Raw genomic sequence first — 17626 nt, 5'->3', positions numbered from 1 at the left:
AGTTGATCAAAATGCAAAAGCTGAGGAAAACACATGATAATAAGTAATAAATGATAAGCAATACCCGGCTTAAATCTTACCCAAAAATGTGAAGCCTGTAAGTATCACACCCTTCTTGAAAAGAAGCCCTTAATCAGGTATGCTTTTGTTTTCCTTCTCTGTTTGATCTGCTTGATAGTTTGCCCTCAAAGATAAAGTTCACTAGAATGTGAAGGGTGGCAGAATGACAACAGAGTGAGTAACTAACCTAATCTTTCTTTTACAAAGCCTCCTGCATTGCGCTCTCTGTGGGAATCAGCCAGGCAGGGCCAGGCTGCTGGTGGAGAATGAGGGTGTATCTTGGTGTTACATCTTACCTGAATTGAGTTCTGTTGTTCCTGTCAGCCTGGTGTGCTGCAAGCTGATCACAACTGGTAGTGTGCATGTCAGTGGTTATTCCCTTTGTGCCAGCTCTGCTTTTATCAGCTGGCACTGCAGCAGGAAAGCTGTTCTGGCTCCATGCTTTGGAGGCAGTTGGTTGTTGGCTGGTAGGGCAGTCCCACAGCTATTAGGACAGGCTGGCACTCCAGAGATGTAGTTCAGTTTCCTGCTGATTACCCAAAGGGGTTGAATTTGTCTTTGAATCCTGCACTGAAAGCATGGCAGAAGGTCAGGCTGCTGCCTGAAGGTAGCATCAGTTTGCATTAGTGCATGGCCATGCCCTTCTAGGATGCTGATCTGTTCTGCAGCTTCTGCAGCCTCCCCAGGCAATTTTCTTATTGCTGGACTGACCTTACCTTTAAAACTTTTTCTCTAATATTTAGCCTAAGTTTCACAACAGGATAAAAATCAAATCCTTACTATTTGTCCTGCCCTCAAAGGACCTGGAGGCTGGAATGTTTATTTTTTCTTTGCAGCAGCCTTTTACATGTTTGATAACTGTTATCTCCCACAAGACCTCATACTTTTCTCTCTGCTGAATACTGATTGAGTCTCTCCTCGGAGGTCCAATTTTTCTCCTCCAGAGTCTGTGCCCTTCCAGTGCAGTGCACTAAGTAGACTAGCACTTGTTGAGGCTGTACCTCACCTAACTCAGCCTGTTTGCTGTCTCTCTGGAGAGGATAATAATGTTTAGCACCTGGGTGCACTGCAGTAAAGTCTGAGAGATGTTCATACTAGTTATTGACTTGTCCCCACCACAGTTACCACAAAGAGGCTGGAAAGCCATGAGAATGATTTATTCTCAGTCACACTTTTGTCTCCAGTATTGATCCTTGCAAAGACATTTTACTTTTTTTATTTGGTTTGTACATTAAGAGCCTCCCTAAGGAAATCAGAGAGAACAGCCTGGATTTGTGTGAGGGATGTGTGGCAGAAGCAGAGAACAATCCCCTTCTTGGGATTGTAGAGGTCAGCTTGAGGTCAGCTTCAACTGAAGCCCTGGAAACTGGAGTGCAACCTCTCCTGCTGGACTGAGGAACCTTTACTTTTCTGTCTGATCACACACTTTCACAAAGCTGAGCTATATAAAAACAATCACATAAAACCTGTTGTTGTAAGCAGGCTCTGGTACAAGGCAGAGTCTGAGCCGGACTGCTGTTCTCAGTTTCTTGAGTGAATGTGATACTCCCATCCAGTTTTCTTGTTCCTTCTGTGCCACAAAGGCTGGCTGCTGGCTGTTTTCCCACCTTGTTTTCCCAAGGGTGTTCCTTGTGGTTGGTTGCTCACCTCCAGAGGTGCCCTGATGAGCTCTGTAGCTGTTGAGCTGTTGGAAGAGAGAGGATGTTACAACTGGTTCAGATCACAAGAACTACAAGAGCAGTGGTTGGATGCTCCTGTAACTCTCCTGAGGAGCTGATTTGGGATTGTGCTGGGATGGTGAAGGGGAATTTCTCTTGTTTTTGATTCCAGGAGTTTCCACTTCTTCATGGCCTGTGTGGTATTAGTTTTTGCCTTCATCTTTGGAGAATCCAAAGTGTGTATGTGGGAGTGCTGAAACACAGACAATCTCATGTGGAAGAGCTTCTGATCTTGCAGCATAAGCACTCTGTAAATAGCAATCTCACTTTTCACAATGTTATGCAATAGTGATGTTCATTTCCCAAACATCTCTAGCTAGTCTGGCCTTTTGCCATTCCCTTTCAAGATCTGTTAGTAACAGATTCTACTTGTAACACATAAAGAGGACTCAGAGGAAATCACAGTCCTCCTACTTTTGGCTGTCAGGGCCTCCATGCTCTAAAAATTCTGTCTGGAAGGTGGTTTGATCGACACTGTGGAGGGGAGGTTGAGGCCATGCAAGGGGGGTTGCCTGTCTGCACGTGCCCAGGGCAGCAGTGGTGTGGCACATGGCATGTGCCTCCCTGGGCACTGCAGGGCTTCCCCTCTGCAGCCCTTCACAGCAAGACTCTTGTGTTTGAGAGCTCTGCTTAGGGGCTTTCATTCCTCTTCTTTTCCTTTCCTTGGAATTGTTCCTTCTCTTCGTTACACCCATGTCCTTTCAGTGCCTCCACTGGAGTTTCTCCCAGCTAATATCCAGTTGCACACTCAGGAACTGTGGTAATGTGAGTGTTATTTTTGGTCAGACACATGAGAGGTTCAGGCTCTTTCTAGCCCTGCCTTGATTGCAGCTCTGTTATCAGAGATCAGCACTCAGCACAGACCTGCCAGCAGTGGTGCTCTTTGTGACTACCAGCATCCCCAAATTAGCAGGGTGCACTTATATTAATTATGTTGCTATAGCAATGTAGCACTTTGTTAAAATTGCTGACTGGGACCCCTGGAGAGAAAGGGGGGCAGCGTGGGGAAGCAAAGTTGGGAAATGAGCTTTTCTGCCTGCTAGCATGTGATGACATCCTGCTGGATGAAAAGGAAGGATGTGATAAATTGGTGATGTTATTCAAGTGTTCAGAAAGATTATGTGTGATGAGAGCTTTGAGAAGTCTGCAAGAAAAATAGAACTTAACTTATTATGCCCACCTTCTTTAAATGGGATGGGTAGAAAATTCTGTGCAAATTGTTCAGCCTGTGTGCTCTCTGAATGAGGTTTATTAACCTGTGCTTGTGTTTTGACTTTTGCCATGATAAAAAAGAGACAGCTTTGTTTATCAGGGGAAAAAAGGGTGCTGTTCTTGGTCATGTCAGCTAAATGTAATTTAAGAGCTGTGGTAATGCTTCTTTAGAGAAGGACACTTGGTCAGAGCCCATTAGCTCTACACATTTGGAACATGAGAACTGAGGTTCTGTCATTTGCTCCTGTTCTTAAGATAATATAACACAAAATCCTCTTTTTCTAAGGTAGTTTGTTCAGATGCCAACAGAAAATCAAGGGATTACCTTTTATTACAAAGTTAATGCTGTTAGTTAGGAACCAGCTACCAGGGATTCTCAATTCTTGAAAACACCTTGCTTGGTCATAGTGACAATCTCAGTTTTTACCTATCCCTTCTCCACTGTCTTTTTGGGAGGCAAAAACCCAGTCCTGGCCTGCAAACGTCTATAACTCCCAAATATCCAGTTGGAGTAGCCTGAATTACATTGTGTCTTCTGTCTTCAGGGTTTCTGTTGCAGGGTAAGTTGATATTAAAAAGTTAAACAGTAAAAATATGGGCTGAGTTGCAAAGCTCATTGAGTACCTTCAAGATAGAAATGCCAGCTGAGCAGAGCCTGCTGCAGTTTCCCAGGGGATGAAGCACTACAGTGAGTGACCTGATTTATTTGCATTTTCTTGCACCATTAGGAGACTGTGGTGCTGATGCTGGGGCTGGGGGGAAGCAAGGGAGACAGAGCATGGCCTGAAAAATCCTCCTCCAGGCTAAACAAAGCAGGTATTGATGCAGCCATCCATCACCCTGTCCAAGTGCCTGGAAAAGCCTTTACAGGAGAGCAGCCACGTCCCAGAGCTGTGCTGTGAGCAGGGCCACAGGCACTGGAGAGAGGAGGCAGCACCCGTGTCCTGCTGTTCTCTGGGCCTGCAGAACAAAGCATTGCAGGGGTGCAGGAGAGAGGGCTGCCAGAAAGCCATGAGTGCCCAGGCAGGGGTGCCCAGGCTGCCTTTGGCAGGGCTCTGACCTCCTCTGTGCCTTTGGAGAGTGGCCCGAGCTCCTGTTTGGCCTGCAGAGCAAGGGCAGTGTGAGGCTGGAAATGAGGAAATGGGCTGTAAAGGGAGCAGGGCTGGGGCCATACCCTGTGCTCAGAAAACTGCTGCCCTCAGCTGAGCTGCGGTTCTCAGCTACTCCAAACTGCTGGGCTTCTTTACCTTTGTCACCACACGGCTTTGGACACGTCCCTGAGCACCAAGGGAGCATTGGGCTGCAAAAGTCTTGGGCCATATGGCAGTGAGAGGCTGTGTCTGTGCTGTTTGGGTGCCCTTAGCCAGGAGAGCTCCTTGTGTGTCAGTGCTGTGCCTGGCACAGCCTGGGTGTGCCCCCAACATCCCCTGGGTGTGCCAAGAGTCACCTTTTGATCTTTTACAAGCAGTAGCTTTTCCCCCCTCAGTGGAGCAGTTGCCATGCAGTCTCCAAATTTACATGAATGTTAAACAGAATGCCACAAAAATGGTGTTGCTGTAACAAAACCTATTAATAGCCCTGAGCACCAAGGGAGCATTGGGCTGCAAAAGTCTTGGGCCATATGGCAGTGAGAGGCTGTGTCTGTGCTGTTTGGGTGCCCTTAGCCAGGAGAGCTCCTTGTGTGTCAGTGCTGTGCCTGGCACAGCCTGGGTGTGCCCCCAACATCCCCCCTGCCAAGAGTCACCTTTTGATCTTTTACAAGCAGTAGCTTTTCCCCCCTCAGTGGAGCAGTTGCCATGCAGTCTCCAAATTTACATGAATGTTAAACAGAATGCCACAAAAATGGTGTTGCTGTAACAAAACCTATTAATAGCTTTGCAGAGAGGCACTGACGCATCTGAATTAAAGCTGGGGAGAATAATCATCTTTGCAGACTAAGTTTTCCCAAGATGAGCAGTGACTTTAAGTACTCAAAGATGCTTTCAAAGCGCGGTGATTTTCCAAATAGTTTCTTGAAATCAGGCTTGCTTGAGACATCCCAGCTTGGGCTGACACAAGCTGAGGCAAATGTCTCGAGTCACTGTTGGAAATTTTGGCTGAATGCTGTGCTCGGAGCACTGCCGAGCAGTATCACAGGATACCTTCTGTTTTCCTTGATAAATATTTGGTTTATTTAACAACTGTTACCTCCAAACACAAAACATTTTCAGTACATTGCTGGAACAGAGCTCTGGCAGTGAGAGGTGGGTATGGATGGAAGTGGTGCTGTCAGGGTTTCTTGGGCAGTGCTGCACCCCAGGTGTTTCCCTGTGTTTGACTGCTGGCCTGGCTGCCCAGGCATCTCCCTCCCTGCACCTCTGCCAAACTGGGGTGCAGTTTATTGGTTTAGCACATGGCAGCATGGCCCTGGCACAGCAGGATGTGGTGAGTGGCACCTTCAGACCCTGCTGCTCCAAGTGCCCAGGCAAGAGCTGGTGCTGCCTGACTTGCCAGGCTGAGCCTGGATCTGAGCTGCAGCTGGTGACAAGGAGAGCTAAGGATCTTCATTTTGGGCCATCCAGATTACACCAGCTTAAAAATGTCTACCACAGATATTAAAAAAGTCATGCCCTCTTCTTTCAGGTCTGAGTGTGATTCCCCCAAGTTAAGAGTATAAAGATCAGTTTGTTGTTGATACCGTGCTGGGTAGAGGTTTGCAGATTCTCCATGACAAAAATGTAATTGCCAAGAATGTTTGTTTAGTTCAATATGTAACCAGAGCAAGCTCATAGTCTCTGCTGATCTCCTTGGTAGAGCTTTGGTGTCTGTATTTCCTTTTTTTGCAAATGTGCAATCCCCATATTATCCCATAATCCCCTTAATGGAATATGTACATATTTGGAATATATGCTTACCAGAACTGTCTCTGTCATATGAAGTTTGCCTGAACTCTGGGTTTTAAAACAGTTATTTCAGAAAGGGAAGGAGAACCTGTTGTTGGTAAAGCACAGGAGATTTTTGCCTTTTGTTTTCATTAAGGTGTCACGTTTATTATGATTCCCTACACGTGTGGATAAAAACCAGCAAGATCAGAAAGAAAACTGGCAGTGACTGGACTCAGGTTTCAGAGCTGCACTGCAGGATGCTGGTTTATGTGAGACAAGGCCATTTACTTTCCTGAGAGAAAACTTTCCCAAAGAGTGTTCTTTGGGCTATTGAAAAGCATCATACTGGATTTTTCCTGTGGACTCCATCAGGCTTTTTGGTTATTACTGGTAGTTGTCCATCTCTGTGTAGGAGTGGGGAATTTATGGCAAAAGCTTGCACGGGGCATAATGGGCAGACTCAACAAAAGAGATGGAAAGAGATATGCTCTCAATACTCCTGTGCTTTACTGGAAGATTTGCCTCTCTTTCTCTGGGGTTGCCTTGTGATTTCACTTGGGATTTTTTGGTTTGTTGTTTGGTTTTTTTTAATGCCGCCTCACTGGTATTGGTTTTATTTTAAGACTGGTCAAAGATGAGATACATAGTTCACTTCAGACAGCTCAGTGTAATTGGTCTCATCTGTCAAGTGTTTTCAGTCAGGCAAAGTATGGATGTATCTTCTAAAAGGAGAGCACAGAAAATACGGTCTGTACTCAGGTTTTCATTATTTCTTACAGGACACAGGCATATCAGTCAAGCTGCAGCTAAAATTGACGTGGATTTTGATTATGATGGACCTCTGATGAAGACAGAAGTTCCTGGACCACGATCTAGAGTAAGTTTCCAAAGTATAGTAACTTGGTTTTTTTTATCTTTAGCTGTGTTTAACTTGCTGGAAAACAGATTTATTTCAAACCTTAAATCTGATATGAATAAATATAATTCCATAAGTCTATGCCCACTTTTATCAGGAGGTTGAGAATGAGAAGCTCATGAATAAAATGCCCCTCTCTAAGAGGCAGATCTGAGTCTCAGCTACCAAGTTCCCATATAATACTAATAATAATTATTCCCACAGAATAATTCAAAGCAAAAGAGCATCATTTTAATAAAACATCTGATCAGGCTTGGTCACTCGTCCTCCTGCTGAAATAGAAACTTTTCATTATATTAAATAATGCTTAGGTTTTGAAATGAAGCAAGAGTTTGAATTTGCTGGATATTGACAGAATCAGCATTTGTGCATGTGGTGGGTTTTGGTTTTTTGTGAGGTTTTTATGTTGTTTTTAACAAAAAGGAGCTGTCTTTCTAGAACCAATATACCAGTATCCCTTCTGTGTGACTCTGGCTTCTCTTATTTTCTGATTTCTCTCTTGTTTTCTCAGTTCAGTTGGTCAATATAGAAGAGGCAGCTTTCCCTTTTTGGAGATTTACAGTTAAACTGTGTTTGCAGCCCGTTTAGCTCTGCATGCCACAGGTCATAGTTTTGACTGTAATATTTGCAAGATGCACCATGAAAGTTCCTGTGGCAGGTAGAGTTGCCTGGTAAGCACACAGGACTACAAAGTTTGCATATGATTTATGGGATCAGGAAAAAGAAATAAACATTCTCCATTAGTATTTGCCAAATTACACACCTGAGACTGTGACATTTGTTTTTCTACAGGAATTAATGAAGAAGCTGAATGGCATTCAGGTAATTTGTCAAGTTTTCTGTTTTGGAGGGTGTTAACTTTGATTTCAGAACTTGTTTTAAAATCCTGGTTTGTATGTTTGTGCCACAGAGAAAGGTGAAACAGTGACTCAGGGTTTCCACTCTGAGTACATTATGTGTGGTTTATATATGCATTTGAATAAAATCTTTTGTAGTATATATTTTGAATACTGCAGGATCATTTTGCTAGCATCAGGGATTTTTCTTTCAACGTATGTGTTTAAACTATGTGTGTCTAAAGAAAAACTTCAGAGTTGTTACAGAGTGGCCAATGAAAACAAGGTATATTATAGCTTGAGTTTAAAAGTATGTCAGCCTAAGTACATATTGCCTTCCTAAGATGAGCAATTTCTCCACGTCTGTGCTTCATTTCTGTAGAAAAAGTAAAGACTTACCCTTTTAACAGTCAGTATAAAAATAGCTGTACAGATATTCCCATGCAGTGAATATAATGTGCTTTTTTATCCTAGCATCAGATATTTTTATCAGATTTGGCTGTATAACCATTAGTTGCACCTTCCTACGTACTGCCACTTTTGAAAGCACTAATTGTTTTTTTCCTTGAAGAATGCAGAAGCTGTGCACTTCTTTTGCAATTATGAAGAGAGCCGAGGGAATTACCTCGTAGATGTAGATGGCAATCGTATGTTGGACCTCTACTCTCAGATTTCTTCCATCCCAATAGGTAGGAGACAGTTGTACCAAAATGTTTTGTTTTGTCCTCAACCTGTCATTTTCTTATCTCAGGCACTACCGGGGAAATTGGTTGATTAATTTTAAAAAACAGAAGTGACATAATGAACACCTTGTTGTGATCAGGGACAGCTCACTGCTGTGTACTGTGTAGTGGTGGGTTTGGATAGCTGGAGGAACTACAAATTCTATACCTAAAGCTCTCTTAAAGTGCATAGTGGTGCCAGGAAGAAGCTCTAGTATTAATCTCAATTTGAATGTGCAAGTTTCACAATTCAGGTTGTATTTTTTGGCTTGGATCTGTGACTTTGTGATTCTGTAACAGTACGTTACTATTTTAAATATTAATAAGCATAATGTGGACATTTTAACATGAAATTATATGGTTTAGTTAATGTTTCTATCTCAAAATAAGTGGGGGAAAAAAAGAGTGAGCCATGTGGACTGCAGCAGGATGAAACAAGCCCAGCACTGAGCTGTGGCACTGACTGAAGGCAAAGGTGGCAGCTCATTTGTCTGGGAGAGCAGGCACAGGGCCTGGCAAGTGCCTGGGAGAGTCAGCTGATTGCTTTGGGAAGCCTTGCAAGCAGAAGCAAGGCAGAAATGTGAGCCCCAGCTGCAAGGCATACAGGTTTTGGTGGAGTTCAGTCCAGTTTGTTTGCTCCTCATCCATGGTTCCTCTCAGCTGCTCAAAAATACACTACTGCAGAAGCAAAAAGAGCAGAAGTGCTGGTATAATTTAAAAGGTAGATTTTGTACTATGTATAGAAACTGTGATGACTCAAAATCATCCCTACAGGCCTCCTTTCCTGGGAAACAGAATTTGATGATGTTCAGGTTGTTACCAAACTTCTGGCATCTAAGACCTTGTGACTGCTATGGGTGTTCACATACCCCAGCCTTCTTTGCAGCCAGTGCTGTTGGTGTCCTGCAGCACTCAGTCAGTGAAATCATTCCTGAGCCTGCAATGTCTGTAGCTTCTTTCCTCCATCACAAGCTCTCACTGCTTTGTATCTTTCAGGCTGCACTGAGATAATTTTGGCCTCCACTCATGAGGAAATAGGGGTGAGACCCAGGATTGCTTGGATACCAATGAGGTTGGATTTTAGGTTCTAGGAAAGGAGATGTGTTTACATGGCTTCCCATTCTCCACACAAGAAATTGATTTGGAGAAACAAGTCTCAGTCATGTAGTCAAATGCACACTCCAAAGTATGAAAGTCAGTGCATACCCCAAAAGAATGAAACTGTACAGACAGTGCACTGAGGCTTTCTGACCTTCTGGAGCTGGATGGTGCAAGCATACCTCTTTTAATACAGTTTTGTGTAAAGAATATTGAAGTATTATGGAGGAAATATTTTCTTAATGGGCAGAAATGGGCAGGGGCTCTGCAATTTACTTTCTCTGGTTGGTGACATAAGACAAGACTCCACTGCTGTGACTGACCTAAGCCATGTAGTTCCTCCTTCTCATGAGGCAATGCCCTCCCAAGAACAAGCTGGGTTTTATGCTAGGGAACACATTTCTCAGTCCCAAAGGAGCTGCAGTACAGTGTTTCTTGAACATTCTCAAATTATGGCTCTAAGATGTGCAGCAACAAAGAGTAAGTGGAAATTTCATACTTACAGGCTGACCTAAGCCCAACACACAACATTCATTTAAGTGTTTCAGTTGTACTGAATGACAAGATTATCTGAAGTTGCCCAGGTTACTAATAATGTCCCTCTTGGTGACAGAGGTAGGGCCTGGATTGGGAGAGCAAAACAAGATCACAAGGTGCTTGTTAGTCATCTGTGCTTATCTCTCTGCAAGTAAATCCAATAAAACCTTTCATGAATCTGTCAGGACTCCCCAAGATTTAATATTGATCTGTTACACTAGAATATATTTATCAGCAGAGGTTGAGAAGTAATAAGTGCCTGTGTGGAGAGATAAGAAATAAAGTATAAAAAACCTCTAGGCAAAGATGCTCTAGGCTGTCTCTTGCCGAAAAACAAAAACTGAAATAGTTTTTACCACACTTTTAAGGGCAGTTGTAGCACAGCTGTCCTTTCATCCTGCATCTATTCTGTCTAATAGAGTTAGAAACCCCATGGAGCCAATTGCAAGAAGGATGTTATTGACATGTTTGCCAGCAAACATCCTGGAATAGCAAATGAAACAATGTGTTTTTCAGTGCTGGGAAGGTCTGTTGTGTTTGGGGAGATGCAGAGAGGTGTAGTTTGATATTATTGACAGGAGCCTGCTGCTCAGTTCAAAGGATTCTTTGGGCTTTCTCCATCTCATTATTTTAGCAGGCTCGAGTTGTTTTTCCTTTTGCAGACAGGCACATTCATGAGCCTGGAGGACATGTACGTTCCTGTCACGCTGATCCAGACACCCAGCAAGAGAGATGGAGCAGGTGCCCTTCCTCAGAGCCAGCTCTGGGAGCAGATTTGTAACACTGCAAACCCTTGTGCTGGTCACGGCACCGAAATGAGTTAGTGCCTGTTTGCCATGCCAGCCTGGAGCTGTTTGACTTGTCTACCACAGTTATATAATGGTTATTCAAGCATTTACTTCTTCCTGGTGTTAGTTCCTGCCTGTGAACCCACATGCCAGCTCAGCTCCTGTCACACAGCCCGACCTGTCACAGCAGCTGGGCTTTCAGGATCCTCTCCTGTGGCATTCACATTCTCTTCAAAAATCTCTTTGCCCAGGATTTTTCTCCTGGGAAGCTGAGAAGCCTCAGAGAAAAGGAAAACAATTCTTATCTCATTTGCTTCTCCTCTGTTTTGCTCATGTGGAATGTGTTTGCAGATTGTTTACCCACAGGTGATTGTTTCATTGGGTTCTGCTGTGAGTTGTTTTCACTCTTTGGCCAATTGGTGCCAAGCTGTGTTGAGACTCTGGAGAGAGTCACGAGTTTTTATTACTATCTTTTTAGCATTCTGTAAATATTTTTTCTGTATTCTTTAGTATAGTTTAGTATTCTTTAATATAATACAGTATTATAAGTAATAAATTAGCCTTCTGAGAACATGGAGTCAGATGCATCATTCCTCCCTGCCACGGGGTGCCCTGCAAATACAACACTCTCCTCCTTGGGGCCCCTCTGAGGAGGCACAAGGATGAGGGAGTGCTAGGAGAAGACCAGACCCTTTGGCCTGAAGTGAAGAGAAGGAGAGAGAAATTCTGTGTGGGTGCAAAAGGGTAAATCAGGGGTGGCAGAGGTTTGTGTTATGCAGGAGAATGGTATCTCTGATACAATGGCACGTGTGGGAACACCAGCAGCAGGATTGCCAGTTCTTACAGGCAGCACCAGAGCTGATCCTTGAGCTTCCTGAACAGTAGTAGCTGTGCTTTGGAGATTTCTAAAGTAAAATCACTTGATTTACTCTCAAAGGGGCTCTCAGTGGCAGCCACAGGTGCAGCTCTTAAGGACACAGCTCTCAATGTGTCATTGCCTCTAGCTGAACAGCTCTTCCCATCACAGCAGATGCCATGCAGATTTAGTTGTTCTGTGTCCCAAATAGCCTCTATTATTATCTTCATAATAATTTTAACAGATTTATCATCATGACATGCTGATAAAACAATATGGATATTCTTTTGTTTTCAGCTAAAGTATTCAAAATTGAATTTATAATTGTTTTGTTAACATAGTCTCCTAATGCTCCATTGCTCAAACAGGATAATCAGGGCTGTTGTCATTCCACTGGAATGGGGATTCAGAAGCACAATAAGCTTTTGTAACAAAATTACCATTGTCTGACTTCTTGAGCAGTAGGGAAGATGAGGTTTCCAACTGTTTCTACAAGGAAATTTAAAAGATGATGTTAATCTCTGGCGTTGGTATTTCATACATTAGAGATCAGGCTTAAAATGAAATTTCTGGCCTCCTTTGAAGATTATTTTTCTTAACACCAGATAAATTGGTTTTGCCTGTAAGCAAGCAAGTTATCCTTTAGACTATCAATGGGTATAAATTAAGCACCTCCAATGTGTTCAAACTGAAGCTATCTTAGTTTCTTGGTAAGAAGGATAAACTGTTGCATCTTTTTCCAAGCAAAACTCTGTCAAAGTAAGGAAATGGGTGTGCCACAGCTCCCAACAGCAGTGCTGTGCTGTGCCCTGCACCCAGACAGGCTGCTGAGGGACAAAGAGCCCAGAGGTTTCTCCTACTTCAAAAGAAGTCCCATTATTAGTAGTTAAAAATATACAAGTTACACATAAACAGTCAAGCATGAAGTTATGGTTATTCTCTAGATTATGCTTTACATTACTTCATTGAAACCAGATAAAAAGAACTGCTTTCTTTCTTTGTTCTTTTTAATTAGGTTACAGCCATCCCTCTCTGATAAAGCTTTTACAGCAGCCACAGAACCTGGTAAGTGAATTAGAACATGAAGGACGTGAAGGAGTTCTCTCTCTCCTTGTTGTGGGCTTTCTCTTTTTCCCTCAGACTGATAGGGAATGCTAATGATTCAATTTAATTTATGATAGGATCTGCTTGCTTTACTTCTCACTGGATGAAAAGAGCTTTGTAGTGTTTAAGAAAACACCAAAACCTCTGGGAAGTTTTACAAAAAGTAAACATTTGGGTGTTGCAAGCACCTGATATAGTTGCAGCCACATTTAAATCCTAGTTCAAACTTACTCTCTCAAATTAATATTTTTAATATTGTTTTCTGAAGATTTTTTGAGCCTGAAAGCAAGTCCAAAACCTTGAGAGATAATATAATATCTTGGACATGGTTCCCTACATCTGGAATGCTGTGGGAAGTTTAGGGGGTTTTTTGAAGTTGGGGATAATGGCTGATTCCCATCTCCTAAGTGCACTCCAGCAGGACAAAGAAATGCAGACATTTGAGTTCCCTGAGCTGATTTCCTTTATGGAGTACTCATGTCTTCAGGTGAGAAATTCTGCCTTTCCCAGGACTAAAATACCTCAAGTTGTTAAAAAAGAAAACAAAAAACCCCAAACAAACGAAAAAACCAACCCACAAAAAAAAAAAAAGTCAACCAACCAACCAAAAAAAACCCCGAAAAAACCCCAAAAAAACGAAAAAACCACCCCCCAAAAAAAAAAAAATAAACCAACCAACAAAAAAAAACCCACAAAAAACCCCAAACAAACGAAAAAACCAACCCACAAAAAAAAAAAAAGTCAACCAACCAACCAAAAAAAACCCCGAAAAAACCCCAAAAAAACGAAAAAACCACCCCCCAAAAAAAAAAAAATAAACCAACCAACAAAAAAAAACCCACAAAAAACCCCAAACAAACGAAAAAACCAACCCACAAAAAAAAAAAAAGTCAACCAACCAACCAAAAAAAACCCCGAAAAAACCCCAAAAAATAAGACTAGACCCACAAAAAAAAAAAAATCAACCAACCAACCAAAAAAACCCCAAAAAATAAGACTATAAATGCTGGAGTTATCAAAGGCAGATCTGAATATTTTGTAAATACCAATATTTATGAATACTTCTATTAACTCATAAGGTTGATTTCTGAGAGTAATATCTTCTCTATAATGCAGCAGTAAGCAAAGCCTGATTTAAAAAATAAACAAACAAAAATCCCCAAACCAGTTAAAAAACCAAAAAGCCCAGTTGCTGGTGGCAGTTGCTGATTTGCCCACTGGGAAAGGGCAGGTGACACTCCTGGGAGCCTGCAGTGAAGGAACTCCTCCAAAGTCCCAACGAGTGGCACAACTTCCATTAGTGTTGGCAAAGGGGTTGGTGTTTTCCTGGAGGGACCTTTCCTTTGGTTTGTCTGTAATGCTCCACATACCCTCTCTACCAGCTATAAACACAGAATGTGCATCTGTTTATTGGAGTCCACAGCAGCTTGATGGCAATGTTCTATTTTTCTCAGTTCTGGGTATCTCATTAACTACAAAAGAAAAATACTCTTTTCTGCTTAATGGCAAATGTTGTCAATTGCCTGTGACAACCCATAATCAAGTTCACCACAAATTTGTGCTCTTCTCTTTTGAACGTGATATGAAAATTTACTTCTGAACTGAGATAAAAAGTCAAGTGTGATTTCTTAGCTACTAAACAAACACTTTGTGTTAACCTGTCATTAGCATCCTTGCTTAGCTTTTCTTTTAAGCTTGAGTCTGTTGTAACAGTGTTTTGGAAGCGAGACACTTAAACAATCTACAAAGTCCTAGCAAATCCAGTGTTCTGTCTTGTGTGATACTTGGTTTTCCCTAGGAATCCTGATGGAATGTCCTTACAGGTGCAGTGTGACCACTTACAGCCCTTGCTGTGCCTCACACCTCTTGGAATGAATATTTGTCTTGAGGAGGACTGAAGGATGCTGATAAATGTGCAAGCTTGAGCTGCATTGAAAATATGAGTGTTTGGGGGGAGGCTGTGTGTCCCCTCTGGAGACCCATTGAGACTTAACTTATCAAAGCTCAGCCTTTAATTTCAGCCATTACTTGTTCAACAAGAAAAGCAACAAACAAAAGAAAAGGGCAAATAAAGCTGCTTGGCAGTTGGCAAATTTATTGAGCTTGTCCTTCTCTGAGAAAATTTAATTTAAAATAAAGAGTAGCACAGTATGAATCAAATAAGATTACCCACAAAGACCAAGAGCAGCAATGAATCAATTTTAATCCATGACACAATTTAAATTAATTGCATAAATGTGACATTCATCTGCATTAGTGCACCAGGGAGGCTGAGGGGCTTTTTCCAGAGCTGCTCCTTAGAAACCCCTGTGTGGGCTGCAGGCTGCTGTTCCCTGACACCAAAATGACCTTTCCCAAAGGTGGGAATCCTGATGTGGCCAGTTCACAGCCCCACTGACACTGGAAGGACCTCAGGTGGTGTCCTGGCCAACGTCCTGCTCCAAGATGGATGGCTGTGAGATAACACCAGGGTGCTCAGGGTTTTATCTGGGACCTTGAAGACCTCCAAAAAACCAGCCTGTTTCACTGCTTCACTGTTCTCTTCCTGCAAAACCTTTTCCCTGTACCCAAATCAGTACTTGTCATGCTTTGATCCATGCCCATGGCTTCTCATCTTCCACCAAAGAGCCTGGCTGCACCTTCCAGTGTTCCAAAATGGTCTGTCTTGAAGCTCACTAAGGATGAAAATGCTGCTATCCTAACTGAATTTAGCTTCTCAAACTGAAAGCAAGTCATAAAGATTTTAAAGCATTATTTTCTGTGTGTAAGGAAAATTGAGATTGAGCAGCTAAAATGGCAACATTGAAGAGGAAATGTCAATGTGAGTTAGCATGCATCTTTCCTAAGGTGTCCTGCAAGAATAAAGTAGTAAGGATTAGACAGAACAACCTATGCTAAGGCAGGAATAGCAATCTCTACCTTAAAACTACTTGTGCCATGATACAGATTTCTGCCTGGAATTTAAAATTAGAATAAAATGTAACTTCTTTGATACCAACATATTTTCCATGTGATACTAAGACCTAACAATTCCTCTTCCTTTGTCTTTTTAGAGCACTTTTATCAACAGACCTGCCCTAGGAATTTTACCTCCAGAGAACTTTACAGAAAAACTGGAGGAGTCTTTGCTATCAGTAAGTTTGAGATACCTGTGGACTGATCACTATTATTATCACCACTGTTATTATCATTTTGCACTGTACTTGTGTTCAATTTGTCAAGAGTAATTTTCTGTCTTTGCTGACAGGTGGCTCCTAAGGGTTTGTCACAGGTGGTGACCATGTCTTGTGGATCCTGCTCTAATGAGAATGCCTTTAAAGCAATATTCATGTGGTACAGAGTAAGTAAAACATTACGGTATTTTTGTAGGTTTAGAGGTAAAAATGAGTACTTACTCATAATTAGAATTGTTATTACAAAACAAAGTGAGGCTTGGAGGTTGTGTTGCTCATGGTGTTGTTTATATTCTAAAATCTAGTGTAAAATCTTTATTAAAACCTCTTCGTCTAAGCTTTTACTTTATATTGACACAACTTTAGAAGTTATAAAGTAAAGGAAATAAAGAAAATGAAGATTGTAGTCAGCATGTGAAAGCCACAGATAGGGTATTCCTTGACTCCAGTCCTGAATACCAGCATTCCTGGTTTGTGGTTCAGCCACAATGTGGTACATTGGTTACAACTACAGGGACACTTATGTTGGGTTGTTTGGGTTTTTTGCAGAACAAGGAGAGGGGCCATAATAATGTCACAAAAGAAGAACTGGAATCTTGCATGATTAACCAGGTAACATTTGTTCTTTACCACACCTATAGATGTACCAATGGTTTGGGCTTGGAAGGGAAGATTGGGAGGATAAGTTTGGTTTGCTACATGTAAAGTGGAATCTGGGCTTTGTACATTTAGGAAATGGTGAAATAGAGACTGCTCCCCACAAAGATCAGGGAGTCATCAGGAATGCAGGGGGTGCAGCACAGGGGAGCCCCAGCCTGTGCTCACTGAGCCCCCACAGCCCCAGCCACCCCATAACTTGGTGCTCCTAACTTATGCACAAAGGGGGGACTGTGCTGAGGGCTCAGCCCTGCCTGAGCTCTCTGTGCAGTGATGTCAGGCCACAACAGCCACACCAAGGGTTCATCCATGGTGACACCGGGCTCTGGGAGCTGGGGCAGGGCTGGGGTGACCTGTGTACTTGCTGAAGGGGAGGCTGTAACAACTGGTGGTGCCTGATGGAAGAGGAGCTCAGGGGGCAGTGGGGGGGATGTTTTCTGACCCCACTGTGTGCTCTGCTTGCAGCCCCCTGGCTGCCCTGACTACGCCATGCTCTCCTTCATGGGTGGCTTCCACGGCAGGACCCTGGGTAAGCTGTCCCTTGTGCCCCCTCAGCTCAGTGTGCTTGTCCTTGCATACACAGTACCAGTGGAAAAGCTGGAGGTTCATTAAGGTTTGCCTTGGGAGCCCCACCAGCAGTGGAGTGGTTGTGTGACAGTAGGAATTGATTATATGGTTTTTGAAAAATTCTTCTCAGACAGACTCTTATCTTCATTCTGAATCTGCAGTTTCCTGTCTGTACTCATGAAAATCTAACTCCTGGGGTAAAATAACCACAAACATGCTGTCACTCACTTTTACTGGTTTATATCAGCTCAGTCCCTGTTTTAAGCATGTTACCTGAGAGTGCTGTAGCTGTGAGCTATGTGTCTTTGGAGGGATGAAACCCACCTTGTCTGAGCAACCTGTTCAGACTGACAGAGGTTCTCCTGCTCTTCTGGAGCAGAGCATGTGGAATCTGATGCTTAAGATCTACAGCAATCCATTTAGGCCTGACTAAATCCAATTACCCAGTATTTCAGAAGACAGTAAAAACACAGAGCAGTTAAGAGAATTCTACAGTCAGGCCATTTTTCACCTCTTGG

At 42.7% G+C, this 17626-nt stretch overlaps 1 protein-coding gene across 2 annotated transcripts in view; it reads left to right on the top strand.

Moving 5' to 3' along the window:
* Nucleotides 1-17626, top strand: part of ABAT (4-aminobutyrate aminotransferase) — a 43474-nt gene that overhangs the window by 16505 nt on the left and 9343 nt on the right. For both annotated transcript variants that reach the window (XM_039731944.1, XM_039731943.1), the window contains exons 3-10: nucleotides 6634-6731; nucleotides 7563-7592; nucleotides 8178-8295; nucleotides 12623-12672; nucleotides 15765-15845; nucleotides 15959-16051; nucleotides 16434-16496; nucleotides 17007-17070. In XM_039731944.1, coding sequence (XP_039587878.1) covers nucleotides 6634-6731; nucleotides 7563-7592; nucleotides 8178-8295; nucleotides 12623-12672; nucleotides 15765-15845; nucleotides 15959-16051; nucleotides 16434-16496; nucleotides 17007-17070 — 597 coding nt within the window. The remainder of the gene's footprint in view (nucleotides 1-6633; nucleotides 6732-7562; nucleotides 7593-8177; nucleotides 8296-12622; nucleotides 12673-15764; nucleotides 15846-15958; nucleotides 16052-16433; nucleotides 16497-17006; nucleotides 17071-17626) is intronic.

The sequence above is a fragment of the Passer montanus genome, unplaced genomic scaffold, assembly GCF_014805655.1.
Source record: "Passer montanus isolate IOZ18808 unplaced genomic scaffold, ASM1480565v1 scaffold8, whole genome shotgun sequence".
NCBI lineage: Eukaryota > Metazoa > Chordata > Aves > Passeriformes > Passeridae > Passer > Passer montanus.
The sequence above is the reverse complement of the archived record's forward strand: the minus strand, read 5'-3'. Positions and strand labels throughout refer to the sequence as shown.